At 42.8% G+C, this 16,567-nt stretch overlaps 1 protein-coding gene across 1 annotated transcript in view; it reads left to right on the top strand.

Moving 5' to 3' along the window:
- The window catches only part of LRRK2 (leucine rich repeat kinase 2), a 1,602,077-nt gene that overhangs the window by 1,071,526 nt on the left and 513,984 nt on the right, over positions 1-16,567 (top strand). Inside the window, exon 37 of the mRNA XM_085654107.1 lies at positions 5,765-5,956. Within this exon, the coding sequence (XP_085510233.1) occupies positions 5,765-5,956 (192 nt within the window). The remainder of the gene's footprint in view (positions 1-5,764; positions 5,957-16,567) is intronic.

Consider the following 16,567-nt stretch of genomic DNA (forward strand, 5'->3'; position numbering starts at 1 on the left):
TAATCTTTCAATAGAGCGACCTTTGTTTGCCTTCCGAAAGAGCCGCAATCTCAAGGATCATTTAGTAAGGGCCACCCTACCCTCTACTCGTCCCACGGCTACCTTGGATGCACACTGGGGTCTTGCACCCCTTATTGGTCATGCTAAATGTGGTAATTGTAATGTATGCAGCATGACTATAGAAGGAAAGAGTTTTGTATTTAACAATGTCTCTATCACTTTGACTTCGTTTTCCAATTGTAACACCAGCAATGTCATTTATTTGATTTCCTGTCCTTGTAACAAAGTGTACATTGGCCAAACTACACAAAAAGTCAAACTACGCATTGGCCAGCACAGGAGTAGAGTGCGCTGCAAAACCCTCAATGCCCCTCTTGTCGAACATTTTTCTGAAATGGGGCATACTGAGGATGACATCAAGTGGACAATTATCAAGACCATCAAACAACCCCCAAGGGGTGGGGACATCGCCAAAATTCTAAATAAAGAAGAACTTAGAATGATCATTCGCACGAACAGCATCAAAGATGGTTTGAATCGGAATGAGGACTGGACCAATCTCATTTAATCCTCACTTTATTGGCTCCGTTTCTTCCTTTTTTTCCCCCCCTATGACAATTTGTTTCACAGCTCTTCTGAGAAAATCCACACCTTGCTGTGATTTAGATTTCTTATGTCTGACTCAGATTGACTCTCCTTAAAATAACTCTCTCATTGTGATGAAATATTCTGTTCTTATATGGTATACGTACCTTCCTTTAGTCATATTGTGGCGCTTATCAAGAAATCTTTACTCCCCTCTTGACACCTGAACAATGTAAATGTGTTTGCCTCACTGATGTAACTTTCTTAATACTCGTTGCAATTTTGATGTTCAAGGTTTTCACCTTGCTGAATCTCTAATTATGTCTCTTCCATCTCCTTGCTTCCCCCAGCTTGTAGTCGTGTCAATACGACGCAGTGATGTGAAGGAATTGCATTGTGTGATGGTTTCATAATTATTTTTATTTTTGTTTGTATTTTCATTCCCACAATCTAATATTTATTCTGGATTGCCTACATGTAAAATGTTTCGTCAATTGTTGTACTGTTTCAAAGACTCCCCTCCGGGTAAATCTTTCTTCTATCATGGCGGCGCGTTTTCACGTTCTAGTGCCCCACACGCTCACGCTGCATGTATACCGGCACGCTTCCCTGGCCCTCCTCGTCACTCGTTCATCGTCAACTGAGGACGCCACTTGATCTCGGTAAGCGCTCTGATTCTTTGCCCCTTACGGGCTCATCCACCATTGATCACTCCACTTACCTGCACTTTCCCCCTTCCAGTGCATACTCACGGATCACTCATCATTGTATTTTGATTGAAATCGCCCGTTAACTCTGGATGCCTGGTACCTTCGTTCGGATCCTGGATCGGAGCAAGTTAAATCGCATTGCCCGTTTCTGAACTTTAACAGGTACCTCTCCCTGGTCGCCCTTACCGCCCCGGCGCCACTCGTTCGCTTGCTCTCTGCCTCACGTACCTTCCTTCCTTCCCCAGCTATCGTTGCAGTTACCTCCTCACCTACGAGCAGCCTACCAGACCCTTATTGCACCACAAGACGCGAGTGGTTTTATTCCGCCATTTGACCACGTCTGCATTCCGATTTACTCTCTACGGTAAGCGGGCCAATTGGCTGCTCCACACCCCGTTACTAAGACCGGTAGTCACTACTCAATGCTTACTTCATTGTGGTTACACACTTTGCGGCTCGTATCCCGCCACCCATCGGCTTCACATACCATTCATAGCACTCTTCTTCCGGCGCTAATCTAATGCTTGCCTCCCTCTTGAATTAGATATCATCTTGTTACTTCACCAGCTCACCGGTTAGCTTCCTAAAGATAAAAAACTCAAAATATGCATGCTGTCACAAGTGGCATGTGCACTGAGCACAATCACGGCTGGAATTTCCGCGCTGCCTCATCCAAGTTCTAATTTTCCTTTTTTCCCCTCCCTACACTCCCATTTCCCCTCTCATTCTCCTACAGGTAATTTCTTTCAATACCAGGCTTGTACATTCTTCCGTCCTGATGATGATCCTTGTATCTCTGTAATAGGATCGAAACGTCGTCGACCCCAATCTAAACAGCGTGCACATTAACCAATTACGTAAAAAAGTGCATTGTCTGTATGGAAAAAGCTTAAACATTGGATTTTGTAATTAAGCTCCTCTGCCTTGCCTGCAATGTCTGTTTCTTTTGTATATGTCTTTTTCTCCCAACGGATACAGGACTGTGTCCCACATATGTTTTGCTGTTGATTATTGATTGTGTTTCATTGAAGAATTAAACTGGATGTCCGGCTGGACATTATTAATATAGTTTCGATTCTGTACTATATTTATTCCCTTTACTCCTTAAACTATTTTGAGGACCACTGTTTGTTTGAAATTAACAATTACCCAAGGTCCTCAACTACCTATTGGGTCCCCTTGTTTTGTTAGAAAATATCAACACTCACTACCAGCTCTAGTGTTCATGCAGCTAATCGGGATTATGGCGTCTTGCATTCTCATCGTCCCTTATGCAAGACTCCAAATGCGTCCCTTACAGGAGTGCTTGGCACATCTGTGGAACCAGGCACAAGGTCAGCTAACAGATCTGGTGTTAGTAGACGACGCACCCATCGCTCTCTGCAGTGGTGGAACACAAAAAACCTTTCCAAAGGGCAGCCGATCCTCGATCCAGTTCCACAGATAGTGCTAACAGCAGATGCATGGCTCACCGGCTGGGTAGCTCATCTTCAAACCCATACCATTCAGGGCATGTGGACCCCTCAGCAAAAACAATTTCACATAAACTACCTGCAATTTTTGGCGATCTTCCTAGCATTAAAATTTTTTCAACTCCACCTTGTAGGCAAAGCTGTGCTGGTCCGTACAGACAACATGACAGCAATGTATTACATACAAAAACAGGGGGGGACACACTCTGCAGCTTTCACACCTAGCTCAAAGCATATCGAAATGCCAACACTCAAAACATATATCTCCTTGCAGAACACCTCCCAGGAGTACATAATCACATTGCAGATCTGCTCAGTTGTCAAAGACAGCAGATCCGTGAATGGGAACTTCATCCTCAAGTTCTGCTTCCATTCTTTCAAATGTGGGGCCACCCAGAAATAGACCTGTTTGCCACACACCAAAACGCAAAATGCCCAAGCTTCGCATCCAGGTATCCACACCCATTGTCCAAAGGCAATGCGCTATGGATGAACTGGTCAGGTAAATTTGCTTACGCTTTACCGCCTCTCCCACTCATTCCACTAGTGGTTCGGAAGCTCAAACATCATTTCCTCACAATGATCCTGATTGCTCCAACATGGGCCCGACAGCCAAGGTGCACTACCCTCTTGGAACTATCAGTAGTTCCTCATCAAAAGCTAAGCTTCTCACCCAAGCTTCTCACTCAGAACCATGGAGAGATAAGGCATCCAGATCCCAGTCAACTTAACCTTGTGATCTGGCACCTGAAATCTTGGAGTTTGGCTACCTCAATCTCCCGCCAGACTGCATGAACATCATTAAAGAGACTAGACGTCCTACCACTAGAGCTTGCTATGCCGCAAAGTGGAAAAGGTTTGTCATTTACTGTACAAATAACAAAATCAGCCCACTAGATGCTTCTATTCAGAACATCATCTGTTACCTTTTGCATCTACAGCAATGTAACCTAGCACATACATCCATTAGACTACATCTCGCTGCAATAGCAGCCTATCTCCAAAACAGACAACACTTGTCTTTGTTTAGGGTACCAGCTATCAAAGCATTTATGGAAGGACTTAAAAGAATAATTCCACCCGGAGTTCCACCCTCTCCAGTATGGAACTTAAATGTGGTCCTTACCAGACTCATGGGTCCCCCAGTTGAACCTCTGCATAAATGAGAATTACAATTTCTCACCTGGAAAGTAGCTTTCCTGGTTGCGATCACCTCTCTCAGAAGAGTCAGTCAACTCCAGGCATTAACCATACAAGACCCATTTCTGCAAATCCATCCTAGGACTAACCCAACATTTCTACCTAAAGATGTTTCTGCTTTCCACCTTAACCAGTCTGTAGAACTCCCAGTGTTTTTCCCTCTACCAGACTCAGTAGCAGAACGAGCTCTTCACATGCTAGACGTAAAAAGAACGATACTTTACTACATTGAAAGAACAAAATCCTTTAGAAAGACTAAACAACTTTTTGTGGCTTTCTCCTCACCTCACAAAGGCAATCCTATCTCAAAAACAGGGATTGCAAGGTGTATTGTTAAATTCATCCAAATATGCTATGCTAAAGCCAAACGCATGTTAACCATTCCCCCAAGAGCTCACTCCACACGTAAACTAGGGGCATCTATTGCATTCTTAGGAAACATTCCCCTAGATGACATCTGCAAAGCAGCAACTTGGTCTACACAACACATGTTCACACAACACTATTGTGTAGACGTGCAAGCAAAACAACAAGCTAGTGTGGGCCAGGCTGTATTAAGAACACTTTTTCAAACCACTGCAACCGATACAGGTAACCACCTCTAACAGGATAACTGCTGTATAGTCTATGCACAAGTATACGATCCATAGCTCATATGCCTCGAACAGAAAATGCAACTTACCAGTATGCATCTGTTCTTGGCATGCAGAGCTGTAGATTTGTATACGCCCACCCCCCTCCCCGGATACCTCTATCTGTTCCAGTACTATCTTACTTAGACACATTACACATGGACATCCTTTTCTATTTCTTACTAACTCCATCATAACGCTCCATGGCAAAACAATCTGAAGATGGAGTCGATGCTCATGCGCTCTATCATCCTAAGTAGGAGTCACCTACCTCGTGATTACAAGGACTTCTTCCAAGACAAAAACAAACTGCAAACATCCGTGCCCAACACCAGATGGCGATATATGCACAAGTATACAAATCTACAGCTCTACGTGCCAAGAACAGATGCATACTGGTAAGTAGCATTTTCCTTATCGCATTTGAGCATGTCAGAAAGGTTTCTAAGAAGGTTATAATTTAACTGCCTACTAAATACATATTTGGCACAAATGGAAATGCACAAAATGGATATTAAGAGGTCTTATATACACTGAAGATTTGTATATATTGGTTAAACATTCTTCTGCATGGTTAGGAATTGTGCACCAATTATTAAATAATGGGATTAATATTTTGACCAACTGAGAAGTCAACAGGGAAAAAATAATTATAGAATCACACAGGAATAAATTCTCAGTATCGTTCCAGTCGACAATAACAATGAAAAGGTTGTAAAATGTGTTCATTTAGCAATTTATTTGAGCAAGAATGATTACAAGCTTATGGTCACACTTCTGAGTCCCGTTACTGAAGTATTGGGTAGTACACTCAAAAAGATCTTGAGGCTCTGTAGTGAAAATTCTGACTAGAATGTTATCTTCATAGATTGGCTAGTGATGCTATGTATGCTATTGCACCCTTACGATGACAGACTGTCTTGAAAGAATATAGCTGTTTCTCTTCTAGTTATGAGAGATTAAAAATGACTCTAGGTTGCTGAAAGGTGCAGGGCAAGGGTTAGCACTTGAAGGTAGGTGAATTTTTAAATGCTTGTGGGCAGTTCTCCTGCAATTGTGTGAAGCTAATGGAATCATGTTTATAGAATGTGAATTAAAAATTTAAACACTTAAAATAATGACAATGTCGCATTATATTTTTTTTCTTCTTTTTTTTTTTTGATAGGTTGTATTTTGTTGGGACAAATAGTTGATCATATTGACTCTCTTATGGAAGAATGGTTCCCAGGCCTCTTGGAAACTGATGTGTGTGGCGAAGGCGAAACACTATTGAAAAAGTGGGTTTTATACAGCTTTGAAGACGGTCAAGAACATAAACAAATTTTACTTGACGATTTACTAAAGACAGCTGAACAAGGTATTTAATATGCTTGATACTGTATGCACAAGACCTTGTTATGTTGTGCACACTTATTTTGCTATCTTAAGATCTTTTCTGTGGGAATTGGCAGAGTAGCACAGAAATAATGAGCAAATGTTTTAGATTGAATTATTAGTTTTTCCTGTATGTGTCCATCAATTTCATTTGGCTGCCTTTACCCTTTTGGTACCTACTTACAAGCAATGACTCGCAATTAATTTTTTGGCTTGATGATAAACGATGGTAACATCTGAGATGGACAGATGCTGATAGGACACCCTACAGACAGGGTAGCTCCTGCCAACTGATCTCCTAACAAACTACTACTGTATTGGGACGTGGTGTCCCCTGCAAAACATCTGTCAGGCAGCCACGTGGGCCTCGCTGCACACTTTTACTAAGCATTATTGCCTTGACAGTCAAGTCCGGAGAGACGGCTTCTTTGGCCGTTCTGTTCTCCGGGACTTTCTGGTGTGATCTTGGTTCGCAGACCCACCACCGGGGTTAGTATTGCTGGGTGTTAGATTTGGGGGTTTCTAGTTGGCATAGTTAGGTACCTGTGACAAATAGGGACCCTTGCGTCTAGTCAGGGTAAGGGTGTACACTCCTAAAGTAACACCTGCTCACCCCCTCGGTAGCTTGGCACGAGCAGACAGGCTTATCTCAGAGGCAGTGTGTAAAGCATTTTTGAACACATACAGTAATCAAGTGACAACACTACAGATGGACACCACACAAGTATTATATCAAAAATAAGCATTCTTTATATAGACTTATCACAAGACCACAAACAACACAAATCCACAATACTGTTACTTTAAAATGGTAGAGTTTAGCTTAGTTCTCTTAAGATGGTAAATGCGACACTCAGAGTTCAATGTACCTTAAGATGCGACACGCAGGGCAACGAAAGTGTTGCAAGGACGGTGATGCGTTGAAGATCCGGTGCAAAGAAACAAAGTTGGTGCTTTCTTCTTGATGCAACACTCTTCCCGGTGATGCGGCGGTGCCTGATGCAACGTCGATTCTCTTTTCCGGCGATGCGAGAAGTTTCCTCACGATGCGAGCCGCAACAGGCCCTGCAACATGCTTCCCAGTGATATGGCGGCGTCTGATGCGATGTCGATCCTCTCCCCTGGCGATGCGAGTTGCTTCCACAATGATGCGAGCTGCGACAGGCCCTGCGACACTGTTCCCGGTGATACGGCGGCGTCTGATGCGACGTCGATCTTCTTCTCCGGTGATGAGCCGTGCATGGCCCTGCGACACGCTTCCCAGAGATGCGGCGGCGCCTGATGCGACGTCGATCCTCTTCTCCGGCGATGAGCCACGACAGGCCCTGCGACACACTACCCAGAGATGCAGCGGCGTTTGATGCAACGTCGATCCTCTTCTCCGGCGATGCGAGGCGCTTTGGTGGACCTGCGATGACTCACGATTCTTCTGAGACACGCTTCCCGGTGATGCGGCGGCATCTGATGTGACGCCGATCCTCTTGTCCGGCGATGCGAGGCGCTTCTTGTTGTGAAGCGGCAGCAGCAGTTCTGCGACACGCTTCTTGTTCTTGAGTCGCGCTTCCAGCTCCTTGTGACATGCAAGTCCTCAAAAAGTCCAGCACAACTGTAGGCACTTCAAAAGAACTCTTGGGGAGCTGGTGGGTGAAGTCTGTTGGCCCTGAGACTTCAGCAGGAGGCAAGCTCTTTTCCAAGCCCTTGGAGATCCTTCACAAGTTGAATAAAAGTGCACACAAAGTCCTTTCCCCTTTCTTTGGCAGTCAGGCAACCACTGCAGGCCAATCCCCCACGCAGCACTTCAGCTTAGGGATAGTCTCTCCTCAGTCTCTTCTGGTTCCACTCCTCAGCAAAGGTTTCTTCTTGTTTCCCAAAGTGATCTAAAGTTCCGGGTCTGGGTCCCCTTTTTATACCCAGTTTCTCTTTGTTCTCTGAAGACAGAGAGGCCTTTGCCTAGTCCAAACCAGTTCTGGTCAGTCCTGGAGCACTTTGTTGACATGACTCCTTTTTTCCTTTCGCAGGGCAGAGACATCAGATGCACCACAGGAGGTGGAGTCAGCATTGTGGAGGGAAAGCACAGCCCTATGCAGGTCCCAGGTGCAACTCCTCCCACCCATCTACATGGAGATCTCTCTATTCAGCCCTGTGCTGACTCACCCTGTCACCGGGAATTCCCCAGCCCCCAGAATTCCCCAGCCCCTGTCACTCAAACTCCAGACAAGGAATACACAACCTAGCAGAGGCAGGCCTGGATGGTTAGACAAGAAAATACATACTTTCTAAAAGTGGTATTTTCAAACACAGAATTTTAAAACCAACTTCACTAAAAGATGTATTTTATCATTCTGAGTTCAGGCATACTAAACTCGAATTTCTACCATGTTCCCTGAGTCAGTTAGGATTATAAGATGTAATAATCAAACTGCCCATTCTGGCCTATGGAAGACAGATAGCCTTGCAAGAGTGAAAAACGAAAATGGCTGTAATTCACTATTAGGACATGCCACACACACCAGGGCATGTCCTACCTTATGCTTACAATGCACCATGCCCTTGGGCCTACCATAGGGGTGTCTGATATGAAGAAAAGGGAAGGATTAGGGACTGGCAAGTGGGTGCACCTGCCCAGTCAGAATGGCAGTACCAGACTGCACACAGGCTCTGCAATGGCAGACCTGAGACACATTTTACAGGTTGCTTCTGTGGGTGGCACAAACAGTGCTGCAAGCCCACCAGCAGCATTTGATTTACAAGCCCTGGGCACACTCAGTGCACTGTACTAGGGTCTGACAAGTAAACCAAATCAGCCAATCATGGAGTCACTAATCCATACATCAATTTACAATAGGGAGAGCATATGCACTTTAGCACTGATCAGCAGTGGTAAAGTGCCCAGAGTCATAAAACAGCCAACAACAGGTCAGAAAAAATACAGGAGGAAGGCAAAAGGTTCAGGGATGACCCTGCAAAAAGGCCCAAGTCCAACACTGGGGTATCTATTCTAACGTAAGGAATCTATCACTAACGTGTCTCTTACAGATGCACAAGTTGCTTACTTGTGTATCGATAAAGGATTTACAAATGAGGTCTAAGATACAATACAGCACTTATCTATATCTCGGGAGTATTGTCAACTTATGGTGCGAAGATCAAGGAAACAAAACCCCTTGATTTCCAAAAGAGTGAAAGAAACTTTCACAACAAACAGTTACACAGAAAATTTGATCTGCCCACAATGAAATGTAAGAAAGCACTTCCACCAGGTTGTCGTAATTTATATATTCCTTTATTCTTTGAGTTATAATTTCTTTCTTCACAGTAGCCAACACATTTCGTCCTATTTAAGGAATTCTTCAGGGCTACAAACACAGACGATAGACAATGTTAAAATCTTTTAAAAACCAAACTTATTAAATAATTTAAATTCATTTACACGATTTGTGTAAGCATTCAATACAATTCTATTTACAACACTTCATAATTGTACCACACCAGGCATATAACTCTTGGCAACAATGTTAACTCATATTCCATCAAAAATTATAAGATATGACAGTATGGGAAACTCATAGAGTACTGTCAAGCACTTATATCAGAAAACAAAAAATTGAGCAATGTCATAAACACACATTAAAAACATTTCTTTGTATTACCCAATACATTTATAAACCATGCAGAGAGACATTCCACATCTGAGAATTACATCAGGGTCAGCCCCTGTGAATATATATTCTAGTATAGGGAGATTTCATATTTTCTTAAATATCTTATTAGTTTCTGCATTTTCTTATGTAATTTAGATCTCTGAATGGATGATTAATGACTGTACATAATTGTGCACTCGCTCGTGTTACATAATCTTCCAACAGATGATCAGGAATGAAAATGAAAAAATCCACTCATTTTGCCTCATTATAGTCAGTGATGAGGGAGACGCCATATTACGAAATGGGTAACCTTTCTCAGAAATAACAGAGGGAATAGGCTGATTATGTATTCATCTTGAAGTCATTTCGGTAGTGAATGAATATACAAGAGCGATCCATGTGACTGACAGAATTGATATGACTTATCGTGGTTTTTTATATAAGAATGATTTTTGAGGTAGACATAATTGTTTTGACCTATTGTGGTCTTTTATATTTACTAAGGTTTTGTGATAAAAAAACTTGGGATTTAATTATAATTGTGGCTGAGGTACCATTCCAAGATTGCCACTCGCGATCGACATAGCACCATATAGACAATAATAAAATGAGCAGCTCGTATCCCCGAGTGTTCTAAAGAATAGAAAATTTAGTAACGATATAACTAAACCTATTTTATGTTGTCAGATCACTAATGGGACCGTGAAGAGAAATAAGGCCACTATATGTTTATGGGTTTTAGAATAAGAACACCGTATAAGACGGCGGATCTGTGCACAATTATGTAAAGTCATTAATCATCCATTCAGAGATCTAAATTACATAAGAAAAGGCAGGAACTATATTTTGGTTACTAGGGTGGCTCTGACATAAGGAGTTTCGTTGGTTGTGTGTATATGGCTGCTACACATAAAACAGGTTGCAGAGTTTCAGGTTACTTAGAGACACCCTGTTGCATTCATCTGTAAAGTGTACTCCATCATTTCTATAAATTCCATGCATGTCAAAATGCAGATTGTTGTTATAGATACAGCTCATGCAATGGCCACTGAGGAATGTAGAAACAGTTGTAATAACATGTTTCCTGGCTATGTCAATCTCCGGACAGAATTAATTTGACTACTTTCATTTCTGTCTTTGGCATTTATTAGAGTACACCAAGACAGTGTGAGGGAAAAGTGACATCAGTTTTGCAAAGGTTTCTTTCATTAGGATTTCCAGCCCTACCCCGGTCAATGTGCCGAGTTCATTGCCACCACAGTGCACAATCATAAGGTGAGGAGCTTGGGAATCCACAATGGATTTAACCAAAGCCAGCAACTGATGAAACTTTAATCCTCTCTGGGCAAACCACGTAATCTGCACATTTGGCAAACCTAAGTCCCTGTCAATACCTCTCCTATTTGCAGCCTCTTTAGCCCAGTAGATGTAGCTGTGGCCAACAATCCATACTGTATGCATTTTTAAAAATGAAAGAGCAATAGTAGTCAGGAGAAGGCTGGAGCTTAATGGGGTATTTTTCCAAAGGAAAAGCAGTTAAAATGGAGGTGCTATTTTTTTTTTACAAAAAATATATAAATATTTCATTGGATGCTGTCAGCATGAAAGTGAATAAAATTAGGTAGTGTGTTGAATGGCTAAGAAAGAAGTCTTATTACTGGCTGTTGTTTAAAAAAAAAATTAATACAGACAGGGAAATGCTTTTGAATCTGTGGAGTGAACACCTGCTGCATCTGTTTTGGAAGCAGCATGTTCCTTCTAGAATGTGCTGTGAACTTTTGACCTACTGGTTCCACTGGGTTGCTAGCTACACCGAGCTAAGACTGTATTGGGGGGGAAGGGTGTTGAAAAGTTGAGGATTGATGAAACAACCAAAGTAATGGCAAGTTTTAATTTCCAACTCAGGACGTAATACACTGTTGTGCAATATTTAAATGAAAAAAACCTGAAGCTAAATATAATTTTTTTGCCTCGCAATTTCTCCGCTATCATCACGAAAACATTGCGAAAAAGCAGCGACCGGAACCTCGTTTTGAAAGAGAGGGAAAGGGTAAACAGATGCTAACCATTAACAAGTGGAGACACTGTAGTCTAATATGAAAGTCATACTTTTATTTACTGCCTTTCTCATGATGATAGAGTGGAAAGTTGAAGAGGTTGCCATTTTAGACTTGCTTTGTCTTAGAGGGGTGTACCATTCTTGTGCTTAGTTTTTACAAATCTTAACAATGTCCAAGCTATGCAGAAAGAGCTAAAACAACAATATAATCTACAACCTGAATTCAGTGGTATGTGTAGAACTTTGTAATTATTTAACAAATGTACACTGAAAATCAAGATGTATATGGGAGTTTGATTAAAAGGAGTATCACAGTGATGGGAAAAAATATATGAGGTGAACTGCATCTATTAGAGGGTATGTGTTTAAAAGGTTGGTGGTGAATGTTTTGGGAAGTAAGAGAAAAATGAATTAGTACCTGTTTATTACATTGTGTATCTTATTGAAAAAATAACAGTATCGTTTTGTGGAAAGTTACAATGAGGAACTAAGAATGCTTTAAATGTCTAAACATCATGTGCAGAATAGATACATCTGTCATTTGCATTCTGGGAGTTGTAGTATTTTTAGTAACATTATTAAACAGGAATCGTGTAGTGAGAAATAAAAGATGAGAACATGTTGTTTGCCTGTATATGAATCAGAAAGAAGTAGTGCTTGTTAGGTATTTATTGGGAAGTGTTTGTCAATGTGGTTTTTTACTTATATGACCACTTTGCATATGCTTAGATGGTGAGATATGGTTTTTGCTCTTACACCTAGTTATTTATAATATGGGACTTTTGAGTTTCCTTAAAGATGCAGAGGGGTATATATTTTGGAAAGAAGGCTTGAAGGTATACATCTATTAAGAAATTTCATATATGTTTACATGGTGATCTATGTTCAGTAAGGCTGATGAAAATGTCATGTGTATAGTGAGCGTAGTGTTTTTCTTTAAACATGGTTTGTTTAAAATTGAAAAGTATTAATAGTGCAGAATGCCTCAAGAGTTCCTGTACTAGCTTCATTTTGAGTGTAACATTTGTTTGAGATATGCTAAATATATCTTTTAGAAGCAGAAGTATTTGAGAAATGATGTGGGTATGCCATTCATAAAAGATTTTGTGCTTTGAAAGTTTAAAAATGTTGTTTTCCATTTTAGAAACTTAATGATGCATGTACATGCTCAGTAACAAAGCAATGTATGTTTCTAGAGGGACATGCATGCAATTATATATCAAGAGTGAGACCTAGATTTCAGAACTGAAAAGGTCTAACAGGGACCAAGGCCTAGATTTCACTCACACATAGCTCAGAAGAAAAGCATGTATACAGTAAAACAGGTAGTTTGATACTGACATAAGGAGATAAACACTGATTCACATATATATTGACAACTGTTATGTATCCAACAGGAATAAAGGTACTTTCTCAGTCAGTCAGGCAGTTTTCAGGCACCCATGGAGTCATCCAGCCACTACTCAGTCAGTCATCAAATCAGTGATTCACTATCCGTGGATTGGTTCAATTATCAAGAAACTATACATGTACTCTTACAATCAGGCAGGCAGAAACTATGTAGTCATTGAAGTAGGCAGGCACTACGTATACATTCATCTAATCAGCTGGGTACTATCTATTGACTCATGCAATTAACAAGACCGTAACTATGCAATCTTTATAACATCTACGCATAACCTATGCCTCCATCTAAATACCCTCTTACAACCCATGCAGTCATTGAAATACTGAGGCACACCATTGTAGTAAACCTATCACCCATCAATGACCTATGCAGTCATTTAATTACTGAGCTAATAGTCTTGCACTAATACAATCACCCCAGCAGTATACTTACTTTCATCCAATCTCTCAAGCTTTAACAATCGAATCCTGCAGTCACTCAAACACTAGTCATGCACTCATGTAATTAGCCAGGCACTACTGATGCACTTATTTAATTCTCCAGGCACTACCCATGTAGTTATGGAAGCATCCAGGCACTACCTGTTCAGTCAACTAAAAAGAAATGGGCAGCATCTAATTGCTGAAACACTATTCATCCAGTCATCCATTAGGGTAGGTGCTATGCATGGACTTAAAAAGTCATGTATGCACTATCCATGCACTGCATAAATCACCTATATACTATGGGTGCACTTTTACAATCATCCAGGCACTAGATTTGCACTCATTTAATCATTCTACTAGTATCTATGCATGTATTGAATTATTGAAGCATTAGTCATGCACTTGTCGAATCGTTCAGGCTCTACTCATGCATTCATCCAAACACCCAGATACTAGTGGTATACTCATGCAAACACGCAGTCAGTAAGTATGCAGAGCAGATATGAAATAACCCATGGAGTTATGACATCGTCAGGGATTCATCTGCTAGAGACTTCAGCTGTAGATTCCTTACCTTTGAATTTCCCAGGCGTCAAGCTGGATCAGGAAACTTTTGCTGAGCAATACCCCTTGCGCATGACGTCCGGTGGCTCCATTTGGTTCTGTGTGATGTTGTTAGTTTCGGTTATGACGTCGTGGTGCCTACATAGGGGCCACCCAGGCGCCCGGACGTCAGTTCTTTTCTTGCCGCAGCAGTTCAGTGCCGATCCAGGAAGAGCTACCCCTCTGCCACTTTTTGTCAGGCTTTTTCTTGACTTTTGTTTTTGATTTTTCCGACTTCGTGTGCGAGGGATGTCTTCGAGGAAGACCGGTTTCAAGGTGGACGGGACTTATTCCTGCATGTTAGTCACCAATCCCCACTGCATATTTCTGTGGTGTCTTGAGTGCGCCAATGATACAAAGTTGTGTTCGGACTATCGGCCGATGGCTCCAAAGACCTTGTGGGAGCGGCTGAGGAAGTTACTTGCAGCCCGGCTGTCGACACCGTCAGCGAGACTCTGAGGAGGTCACGATCCCGATCGAAGAAGAGGAGGTCGTAGGACCGCTCACGGAGCCCTAAGTCCTCTTCCTCCCATTCGAGGTCCTCGGGACACTTGGAGAAGAGGCATATGAAGAAGAAGTCCAAGCGGACTTAGTCTTAAACTCAACTGGCTTCCGTCGTCGATAGAGGTATGGAGCACCGACGCTCTAAGCACCGTTCCACGGAGCCCAGAGCCAGAATCGACTTTGCGTCTCCCCCCCTTTCAGGGAGCCAGAGTGACTCTCGCTCTTATAAAAGAGTTTTACGAGGCCATGCGCCACGTATTTGAGTGGAAAGACCCTGCTGGTGAGCCTTTGGGCCCCAAGAAGTTGGAAGGGGCCCCATTGGGTTCTATGCCGTCGGCTTTGGCCACGATGCTGGTGGGGTCCAAGGGATCCAATCCCGGTTCCAGTTTGACTCCGGTCGTGCCAACGCAAACTTCCTTGTCATCAAATCCGAAGTCGGTGCCTGCGATATCACGATGCCCGTCGTGGCACAAGCCCCATCCTGACGACACAGACCCAGAGGTTCTGTGTTGTCGCCTGAGTACTTTGAGGATGTGCTAGGCTCAGGAGAGAATTGAAGGGGTCTGGGGTCCCTCTTGAAAACCCAGGAAGTCTCTGAGGAGAATTTGGAGTGATTTGGGGAACTTGTGGAGACCAGTGGACTGGGTACTTCTCAAGATATTGACTTGGTCTCTTTGCCAACAGTGGCTATGGAGGAGGGAGAATCCTATGCCATGGTGGTAAAGAGGGCAGCTGAGGACTTGGGACTGGAGCTGCCCTCGGTAGGTCAGGTCTAATCTCCTGACTTAGGTGCTTTAACCTGGGGCTTCCACTTCCGAACCATTGTTGCCCTTTAATGAGGCACATACAGACATACTTCTAGGAACATGGTCCAAACCTGACACAGGGGTCCTGGTAATAGGACGATTGCATGCTGCCATTGCTCAGCACCGGGCGACCCAAAGTTCCTCAGCCAACACTCTACCCCAGAGTGTTTGGTGGTGCAGGCCACTACGTCCCAAAGTGCATTCCCTTCCGCCCCTCCAGATAGGGAATCCAAGAGGCTGGATTCATTTGGAAAGAAGTTGTTTTCTTCCTCCAGTCTGGCATTGCGGTCAGTGAATACTGCATGCTTATTGGGCCATTTCTCCCATTCCCTTTAGGAGACGGTTGCGCAGTTGCTGCCACAAGTCCCGGAGGGGGCCCGGGCTGTGCTCTCCCAAGCTGTCAAGGATGGGAGAGATGCAGCAAAATTCACCATACAGTGTGGCCTAGATACGACCGATTCGCTAGGTAGATCGATTTCAATGACGTGGCCTTGAGGCGCCACGCCTGGCTTCTCGGGCGATGTCCAAGCCAATGTGATGGACATGCCCTTTTATGGAACCCACCTTTTGGGGAAAAGGCAGACTCAGCCCTGGTCAGGTTCAAATCAGTACAGCATTCCCCTCTCTCTATTGGTGAGCAGTGCTGTTTAAAACGCACCCCCCCACGCCGGCATTCATGTATCTTGAAATGCGGTGACAAGAGAAGTGGAATTTTACTCAAAGTAATTCTGAATTTAATGTATTACGAGTAGCCATTAATTGGTGCAGCAATTGATTGGGTCATATAAGCACCTTGGGCACTGCTGACACTTTTCTTTTCTTTGTGCTAGCAACTTACACTATACGGATTGGATCGGGGAGGAGCACATCATTTATGCATCTAATAGCCCCTTGTCTACGACAAATTTCTTTTGGCCACACAGACTTGTAAGTGGCTAAGAAAGTTTTCTTTCCATCTGTAATGGGCACTGAAAGAAGTTACTAGATCACATCACTCATTGTGCAATAATTAATTTTTTCTAGACATCGTGAATAAATCACAGAGCGACTATTGCGCTCTACTGTTGCCTGAGATTGAAACAGCCTCTGTAACCCATTGTTTTATGAGCCATGCATAGAGACTCACTTTCACGTGATGTGCTCCA

This window comes from Triturus cristatus, chromosome 4_1 (assembly GCF_964204655.1).
Source record: "Triturus cristatus chromosome 4_1, aTriCri1.1, whole genome shotgun sequence".
Lineage (NCBI taxonomy): Eukaryota > Metazoa > Chordata > Amphibia > Caudata > Salamandridae > Triturus > Triturus cristatus.